We start from the raw sequence: 10,440 nt of genomic DNA, 5'->3' as shown, positions 1-10,440 counted from the left end.
AGAATATTGTGCACTGGGATGTCGCGCGTGACTGTTTACGTAGAGAAAGTGGGATTTGGTAGCTTGGGAGACATTGAAATATGAACCACTCTACGAACCCAAAGCTTTCTCATTCAAGCAACATACCCAGTGCAATCACATCTTCTCAGCTGCGCTCAGCTGTCAGCGTCACATATAAGAGAAGGGAGCTGTTCAACTGACCTGCGTGTACTACATGAAAGCCAGAGGGGAGCAGGAAGAGTATCTTGCACTTTCTCGTTCACATGGAGAACTATTCAGAAACTATGACTATTCATCCAGTGACAATTGACAATAGGAGTGTTTTTCATAATGAAAGCGACCTTTTTGGAAGAAATGAAGATGTAGCCAAGATAGAGATAACCGTGCTCAGTATCACCTTTGCTGTCGCTGTCATTGGGAACTTGAGTGTTTTAATGGCTTTATCCAGGACCAAGAAAAAAATCTCCAGGATGCATCTCTTTATAAAGCACCTCAGTTTGGCAGATCTGATGGTTGCTTTTTTCCAGGTCCTGCCTCAACTTTGCTGGGAGGTAACTTTTCGCTTTTCTGGTCCAGATTTTCTTTGCAGAATCGTGAAACATCTCCAGGTTCTGGGTATGTTTGCCTCTACCTACATGCTGGTTATGATGACTGTGGACCGTTATATTGCCATATGCCACCCGCTGAAGACTCTCCAGCAACCTACCAAAAGATCGTATTTGATGATAATCAACACGTGGTTACTTAGTTTTCTTCTCAGCATACCTCAGTACTTCATCTTTTCTCTGAGTGAAATTGAAACCGGTTCCGACGTCTATGACTGCTGGGCACACTTTATAGAGCCATGGGGTGTTAAGGCATATATTACTTGGATAACTCTTGGTATCTTTCTCATTCCAGTTTTGATACTAGTGATCTGCTATGGTTTTATCTGTTATAACATCTGGAAGAACATCAAATACAAAACCCAGAAAAACCAAGGCGAAACAGCGTTCAAAGACGGAGTGATCACGTCATGTGTTAGCAGTGTGACAACGATATCCAGGGCCAAAATGCGAACTGTGAAAATGACTTTTGTCATTGTTCTGGCGTACATTGTTTGTTGGGCTCCTTTTTTCATTGTGCAGATGTGGTCAGTCTGGGATCCAACTTTCGCTTGGGATGGTATGTATGAGTTTTATTCATTTAACTCTTTTATTTTTTTATTTTTTTATTTTGTATAGTAAAACAAAGCAAGTACCTGTGATCCCAAAGAAAACAAACGGACTATACTTAATCAGTGATCAAGGGACCTGGGCATTTTACATTCTTTACATTGTTTAGCAGTTGTCTAACAGTTTCAAGTTACACGTTATTTACTGTCGTTAAACCCACTTGTTAATCTCTAAAGAAAAAAAAAATCTTGACTGCTAACTGTTAACTGACATATTAAGTAATGTTTGTATCACCTGTTGCTATCACCTCATACAAATATCAAAATGTTATTTATAGAAAGTTCTTGTACAGTACAATAAACGAATCGTTTACAGCTGAATAGGTCCATCCAGATTCTGACGATAATAATAATAATAATAATAATATGCAATGATTAATATTTCCGTTTCTTATGCTTGTCTATAATGAAAGAAAGAAGAATGTAAGCTATTAAAAAAAAAAAAACTATTGTTTTTTAAAAAAAAAAAACCTTACTGGTGTATTTTAAAGTTTACATTTCAGAAAATAATGCCTAACAATTACCACCCCAGAGTACACATTTTATTCAAGACACAAAATCTTATTAATCTTTTCTAGGTAAACCAACACATAATTGTGTTTGCTTGGTTATCACACAATGATTGTATTGCTTTTAACTCAGCACTCATCAAAAGTTGAACGTCAAAACACACACGCACACACGCACACACACACACACACACACACACACACACACACACACACACACACACACACACACACACTATAGATAGATAGATAGATAGATAGATAAGGATGACTTTTTTATACAAAATGAGTGATCTATGAGAAACTATATTATTTGTGCACTTTTCATTAGTGTTATTCCTCTGTGGTTTTATATAAAACACAGTTCCTCCGTTACCGCAAATAATTCTTTCTGCTTTTCAGACTCCGAAAACACCGCAGTGACACTATCGGCTCTGCTAGCAAGCCTGAACAGCTGCTGCAATCCTTGGATATACATGTTCTTCAGTGGGCATCTCTTGCAAGATTTTGCACACTGCTTCCCCTGCTGCCAGAAGGTAAAGCGTAAGTTTAAGAAAGAGGAATCGGACAGCAGCATCAGGAGGAACACTGTGTTAACGAAGATCCCCAACAGAAGTCCAACCTCTAGCACAGGCACCCGTGGCAGGTCTAACCCAGCAGACAGCTGAATCTGTTTCTCATTGATAATGTGTAGAACATTATGAGACAAGGAATGACCAGGCAATTGAACTATTGGAAGGACTGACTTTGGTCATCTGTTATTTTCAGTGAATTTTAAGGAATGTTAGGCTATCTAAACCTACTAATTGCCTGGTATTTCACTTCAGGTAAATTATTGAAAAAAAAAAAACTTTTTTTTTTGCTTAACATTCTCTATAATTTCTGAATAATCGTAGCAAGGACAGTGCAAGGGCAATTTGAACACAGAGGTTGGGAAAAAAGAATTATGTACAGAGCAAATGCAGCGTGTAGCAGTCTTCAGCCTATCGCATGCGGTCTGAACATGTGTGTTTCCTCAATATAACTTGCATGCATGATCGGTAGGATAGGACGGGTGCACGTCACCATTTGTTTCATATTAAACTAGGGCTCGTTGTCTCTGAAAAAAAAAAGCTGGCCTTAACTACATTTTACATTGCATTCCAATACCCCTCACTGTTTTCCATCACCTAACAGTCTGGTTAACCTTCATAAATATACATGTTTCAAGATTTGATTTATAATATCCAAAGGGTCAGTTCGTGGACAAGTTCATGACCAGCTTGTACATTAAGCCTTTTTTTTTTTTTTTTGCTTGGAGCTTAATCCTAAGAAGAGTCAATTAGTAGGCTGCTTAAACAACCTTCTTTTAGCTTAAAGCTGGAAATATTAGATAAATATATTACTATATAATAGTGTAGGGCTTTTTGGCTTGATAACCTTTTTTTTTTCTTTTTTTTTTCCATCAACCAAATGAAATTTTTTATTTTAATTTTAGTCCAAAGCAGTCATGAATATGTATAATAAATAAATAAAATAAATAAATAAAACACACACTTTTATAAAACACCTTGTCAAGGTGTTTTATTAATATTTGTCTGAATTTACATAAAATCAATTGGAAGGCAAGGTTTTCAATGTGTTGCCTTCAAGAAACATATTTAACATTATGCTTGAAACAGCGTCTTGAAAATAAGAAGCAACATATTAATTCTCCTTTGATTACAATAAATCATTCAGTCCTACAGTATGTGTTACACTATATAACAATGTTAGAGATATTTATTGATATTCTAGCAAATATTTATGGCCTTTTAATTTAAAAAAACAATGTTTTTATTATTGTTGTTGTCAACACCATATTATTACAGGCGGCATATAACAAATACTGGCTTACCTTGTTTGTATGAGAAATAATTCAATGCATATTTTATATATATATATATGGTACTTCTATTTTTGTGAATTTATCTCCAGTGACAATTTTATATATGGTATCTGTAACAATGTAAGAGGGTGACTGTGGGTAGAAACAAAATAAAGACTGACTCATTTTTAGCTTGTGTGTGTGGTTTTTTTTTACTTTGTGCTGACAAAGACAAATGCATTGTTTGCTCTGTAGTGTAGTTTACTTTTTTATATAGTGTAAAAACTAAAATCAATGAACACAGTAAAATGCTGGTTCTTGATCTTGTCTGGGGGTTGACAGGGAGTGATGACCATTGTGCTCCTGTGGGTTGGGTAGGAAAGTCAGATGGAAAGTTGACCTCATTGTGCTTCAGCAGCCCAGACTAGCTTGGCCCTTGTCTTTTGGGTTCAGAAGCTTGGTAACATATGTTCCTTAGATCTGGAGGGTACAAATAGGCATTGACTTGATCACTCAATCTTCAGTCCAGCTGATTGGGATGCAATGCAGACATTTGAATAATTGAAATTGTTCTTTACTAAACAGTTACAAGTTACATAATCTACCATTACCAAAATATGTCATTGCAAAATATTTTTTTGGCCAGTCTGTAAAGGTTTCAGATTGGAACCATTTTTTCTGTAATCCAGGAAGTCAGTTCCCCTGTTATAAGGACTTATTTTCAAAACATTACTTTCAGTCATCTATTACTTGAGCATAAATCAAGATCCTGAAAAGGCTGCTTTATGCTACATTACTACACTCACCCAATTAGTTTGACAATGTTATTCATCTTAAAAGACAATAAAATACCTATCTTTGTTTATTTCCATCTGGGTATTCCTCTGTCTGGGGTAAAAAAAATCATCAGGGCAACTAATCTTGATCAGTTTATTTAAGTTTTTTCAGCTCTCAGGGCTTGCATTAATACAAAGCGTGTGTCGGCAGATTCTACCTAATGGTGTTTTACTATGAATTATTAATTCAGCTCGATTCACAAAACATGAATTCCTGAATAGTGAATCTTATTTAACGAGTCAAAGCCTGACTGAAGTAAAACCTTGTGGAGAATGCGTCGCTTGCTTTAAGGGCACAGGAACTGAACTGTATGTTGTTGAGTAGGGTAAGTAAAAGCACCAGCAATGAAGCAATATGTATTCACCAGCAGGAATGCAAGGCTACACATAGCGCTTTTTGACTTTTTTGGCCTTTGCATTTATTGAGTAAACATACTTAGATTCCCAGCAAGTTTCTAATTAACGTTGTCTTAGTTAAATGGTATCTCCATTACAGCGCGAAAGCTCTCACATCTACCATATTCTCCATGTTTCATCTTCCACTCTTGTGATTCTTGTGACCTTGCACAGAGAAATGCAGCAGTACATCCAATGTCTAAGCATAGAAATGTTAGTAACTTAAAAGAAAATTTTAAAGATATACTGTACAGCTATGGCTAAAAGTTTTGTATCACCCTATAGAATTAACACATTTTGAATGAAACCTGCTGAATAATGTTGCGTTAACATATTGAATTGCATACCATTTTGTTTTTGGTTTTTTTATTACATGATGTTAAATAAAATATCTAACTTATGTTTATATAGTCTCAATCTTAGAAAAGCCATAGCTGTAGTACGCATACAAAGTTGGAGATGTAGAGGTTTATTTCAACCTGAGTTAAAAGTTTTATGATTCGGTCCCATGATAAACACATATGTAAATCTTCACATTCTAACCCAGATGTTTAAATCTCAAATGTTTAACTGTGTAATTCACTATTTATAAAATGTATTTAATTCCTAGGCATGTCAGCTGAGAGTAATTGTATGGGTCAAATAGTAAAGGAGCACTGTCATTACAACAACTATGAGTTTATTTTGGGCCCTCTTTACAAAGCTGTAATGAGTTTAATTTAAAGAATGTTTTGTGGGTTAAATCAGACACCCATGGAAATGGGTTTAGCATATGTGAAGTTTAAAGTGAAGCTCCCAGACGTTTACAATCTGTAAGCCTTTATTAAGATAACACTAGTGAAGGAAACTGATTATTAATATTTACCATTGTAAACCTTTTATATTGGAAATTGTAAAAATAAATAAATAAATAAATGTAATAGAAGGTTTTTGTTTTGTTTTTTTGTTTGTTTTATGCCTGGGCAAAGGGTTAGGCATTTGGCTTAAAGTCTTTGGCATGGAATATCTTTAGACCATCCATGCTCAATTGGTTATATTTTTCTTGCAAATAAATTGTTAATACTTTTTTCCAAGTCTCTTCCCTGTTCCTGTTAACACACTGCATGTCTGTGGTATTTACTTTATCCGAGTCCAGAAATGGAGCATACAACTTAACAGCTACCATTCTTAATGAAGGAGACCTTTTCCCTCAGCAGATGTGGGGCTAATCCTAGTTCCTTCTTTTTATAAACAATATTCTTTTCTTAGATCCAATACAAACTAAATACTAGACTTCAGGAGATATATCCCACATCATGAAATGCCTGTTTTGACTCCTTGCTATCATTTCAACTTATTTTCAGTTCTCCACCTTGTAGCCACATATATTGTGGATTTTGAACTACAAAAAAGAATAAACAACCCTCTACCATGTTTTATTTATACCAGTAAAATGAAGAGATACATTAGCTCTACTACAACCTGTAAATTAAGTTTAAAAATATCCCATGGAAATAAGTCCAAAAACAGCAGTATGAAGGAAATTACGTAATTATAAGATTAAAGTGTTCAAGTTAATCACTGTGGTTTTATTCTACATCTACACATAAGAGTCAAGTCAACCTGCTGAACTGTATTAAATTTCAAAAGAGCTTCTACTTGAATCATTCTTCTTGCTGTTATTCATAGTTGTACAATAATATCTGTATTTACAGTCATTTCAACTGCTACTATGGGTTGGTTTTATTAACCCCTTAGCTCCTTTTTGTTGTGTTTTACAGATGAAGTAAGCATGGGCTTACCCTTACCAGCCAGTACACCACAGAATGGATTTTCAATATTAGTGAGGAAATCACCTTCAATAATCAGCCACAAACAAAGTACTGCTAACGTCAGGTATTACTGTACTAATATTACTATCATTGCTAAAGTCAATGACAACTAAATACTCTCACTTCTCTATAGCAGCAGATCTAGTGTTTATACCACACTCAACTCTGAGAACAGTTATTTGCATAGGGGATCACTCACTATGGATAACCTTTTTTCTACACATTTAAAATGGCAAATCTAGCGTTCTTCATGTGCAAGTATCGCAGGGCTCTTTACAAAAAAAACAAAAATAATAATACTAAATAAACAGCAAACCAAAAGAATAATAATAATAATAATAATAATAATAATAATAATAATAATAATAATAATAATACATGAATGGTCTTCTTGTTAATCTCTAAGATGATGAAACATAAAGGTATCAGATCGTACAGAAAAAGACGATTCTGTTTTTCTTCATAGCGTCTCTCTGATTTGAAGTTCCAGAGAGTTTGTTTTCAGCCCTGTACCTCCATGTTCACTCTTCTATGCCAACTAGCTGACTGTGAAGGTGTGACACCACAGCTTACGTCACACCTCCTCTGAGCATCAAAAAGACCCTAATGCCAGCCACATAAACGGTGTATTTGTATATATATATTACATTGGTCCCAAATATATATATATATATATATATATATATATATATATATATATATATATACACACACAGTGCCTTGCAAAAGTATTCAGACCCTTGACCAATTCTCTCATATTAATAAATTGCAAATGGTACATTGAAATTTCGTTCTGTTTGATATTTTATTTTAAAACACTTAAATTAAAACTCATTTAATGTAAGGTGACATTGGTTTTATGTTGGGAAATATTTTTAAGAAAAATAAAAAGTATTCAACCCCCACACATTAATATTTGGTAGAGCCACCTTTCGTTGCAATAACAGATTTAAGTCTTTTGGGGTAAGTATGTACCAGCTTTGCACACAGTGTCGGAGTGATTTTGGCCCATTCTTCTTGGCACATTTGCTCCAGGTTGTTTAGGTTGGTTGGACGACGCTTGTGGACCGCAATTTTCAAATAGTGCCATAGATTCTCAATGGGATTGAGATCAGGACTTTGACTGGGCCACTGTAGGACATTCACCTTTTTGTTCTTAAGCCACTCCAATGTTGCTTTGGCCTTGTGCTTGGGATCATTGTCCTGCTGAAAGGTGAATTTCCTCCCAAGCTTCAGTTTTTTAGTGGACTGAAGCAAATTCTCTTGTAATATTTTCCTGTATTTTGCTCCATCCATTCTTCCTTCAATTGTAACAAGATGCCCAGTCCCTGCTGATGAGAAGCATCCCCACAGCATGATGCTGCCACCACCATACTTCACTGTAGGGATGGTATGTCTTGAGGCATGGGTAGTGTTAGGTTTGCGCCACTGATAGCGCTTTGAGTTTTGGCCAAAAAGCTCTATCTTGGTCTCATCTGACCACAAAACCTTTTTCCACATCGCAGCTGGGTCACTCTCATGCTTTCTGGCAAATTCCACATGTGCTTTCAGATGGTACTTTTTGAGTAACGGCTTCTTTCTTGCCACCCTCCCATACAGGCCACTGTTATGCAGAGCTCTTGATATGGTTGACTGGTGCACCATTACTCCACTCCCAGCCACTGAACTCTGTAGCTCCTTCAAAGTGATTGTTGGCCTCTCTGTGGCTTCTCCTTCTTGTTTGAGCGCTGAGTTTTGAGGGACGGCCTTTTCTTGGCAGTGCCTGGGTGGTGTGATGTAGCTTCCACTTCCTGATTATTGATTCAACTGTGCTCACTGGGATATACAAACACTTGGATATTATTTTGTACCCTTTCCCTAATTTATGCATTTGTATTACTTTATCTCTAACTTCTGTAGAATGCTCTTTGGTCTTCATTTTCCTTCAGATTCACAGCCTTACCAATGATCCTTCAACAGTGGGGTTTTTATCCAGAAATTGTGACAGCAACTTTAATGGTTCACAGGTGGAGGCCAATGGTAAGGTAATTGTGTCCTCGTTAGGGCAATTTCTTTCATCGGTGCAAACTGGGAGCTTCCACAGTACAGGGGTTGAATACTTACGCAAGAAAGATATTTCAGTTTTTTATTTTTCTTAAAAATATTTCCCAACCAACCAAAAAAAAAAAAAAAAACATTTGTAATTGTTTTGTTTGTCTGTAATTGTCTTGTTCTGTATATTACTAGACAACTAAACACGACTCAGGAGCTGTCGCCAAGGACCAGCACTAACCTGGAACAGCACGCTACCTACTCTTTAAAGACAGTATGAGTGTGAGCAACACGTATTCCGCACCCCCTAATTGTAAGCAGTCTATAATAAATAACAAATAGCTTGGGTTTCCTTCTAACCGCAAATCTGTCAACCTTAATTCTAGCAGTTCATGACATCAAGCCCCTTATAAATATGTTTAAGTAATTTATCATCTGTTTTCATCTATGATCTATGCCTGACTGCCTCTTCAATGTGCATTGAATCAAACCCCTCCAAGGTGTATTTGTGATAAGTGGGCAGAACAATAACCTGTTAACGCTTACTACAATCACAGCCAGTCAGAAATTTCATATTCCACAAGTATAGCCCTCTTTGATGCAATCTTACTGTGATATGCCCATATGTTTGAGTGGGTGGACTTGACATACTAGACAAGTTATTACCTCCCAATGGGCATGCACATCAAAGATCTGTCACACAATGGGGATGTATATCAAAGACCTGCCATGCAAGTTGTTTTTAGAAACTTACTAAGGATGATTGTTAGTGCGGGTTACTGAGTTTATAATAATCAGGTGGTACTGTGTGTGTGTGTGTGTGTGTGTGTGTGTGTGTATATATATATATATATATATATATATATATATATATATATATATATATATATATATATATATATATATCAAGCCTGTCTGACCAGCTGTCTGTACATCTCACATTTACATATATCTACAGAACCGCTGTATCCAGGACATTGTATTGCACAAGGAGTATCAGAATCTGTCTCTCAATTCATCCATATATTATTTAATTGTTATGAAACTTGTTCTGGACATATTTTAACACGAGTTATTGAGAATATCTGGGGATATACTATGTGAAGGCATCTTTTTGTTTTGTAAACTGCCGTTGCAAGGGGTGAATGTCATTGACATGCTTCTCATTAATTTGATAAACAGGCCAATATTAAAAAAAATATTTTCTATCTATCCATAGTTTTAGAAATTATAGTTTGGTTTAATTGTTTACATTGAATGTAGCTTCCTAAATATTTGTGACATCTGAATATATTGTAGAAATAAAGGTCAATGAATAACCTTGAATAACCAACACTGTTTACCCAAGGCAGAACAAAGAACCGAGCCAAGGAGGCACTTCATGTTATTACAGGTATGTCAAGAATCATAGTGTGCGGAGGGCTTTATTCCAACACACTGTTAACACACTGTAATAACAGGCAACTTGGCAACTGCACGTAGTAATTTGAGGCTCATAAATGGACCTGGAATTGGCCATCTGATCAATGGAGAAAGTTCAGAAGTATATCATTTTCAGGATCATGGAATATCATCCTTCATTTTGATCATTATCTGGCAGATTCATATTCCTGTCAACTTTGTCTGAGACTCAGACAAAGTCAAGTGAAGACAAGTGCTCTACTGTGGGGGGGCACATTGACTGCTCCTCACGGAGGTGAGGTGGAGGTCTCAATAGGTTCTCGTCACGGTTACCACCTGATTAGGAAGCACTCCAGTGGAAAGAAATATCTTCACTGATGTGGTTATAATCGTCTTT

General features: G+C 36.0%; 1 protein-coding gene across 1 annotated transcript; it reads left to right on the top strand.

Annotated features, from left to right (window-relative positions):
- Window positions 1-263: 263 nt before the first annotated feature.
- LOC121319144 (arg8-vasotocin receptor-like) lies at window positions 264-3,045 on the top strand. Its single transcript, XM_041256326.1, has 2 exons — window positions 264-1,164; window positions 2,125-3,045. The coding sequence occupies exons 1-2, from the start codon at window positions 264-266 to the stop codon at window positions 2,388-2,390; spliced, it is 1,167 nt and encodes a 388-aa protein (XP_041112260.1). The 3' UTR covers window positions 2,391-3,045.
- The last annotated feature ends 7,395 nt before the right edge of the window (window positions 3,046-10,440 follow it).

This window comes from Polyodon spathula, chromosome 8 (assembly GCF_017654505.1).
Source record: "Polyodon spathula isolate WHYD16114869_AA chromosome 8, ASM1765450v1, whole genome shotgun sequence".
Classification (NCBI taxonomy): Eukaryota; Metazoa; Chordata; class Actinopteri; order Acipenseriformes; family Polyodontidae; genus Polyodon; species Polyodon spathula.
Note: the sequence above shows the minus strand (reverse complement) of the source record. Positions and strands in the feature narration are given on the sequence as shown.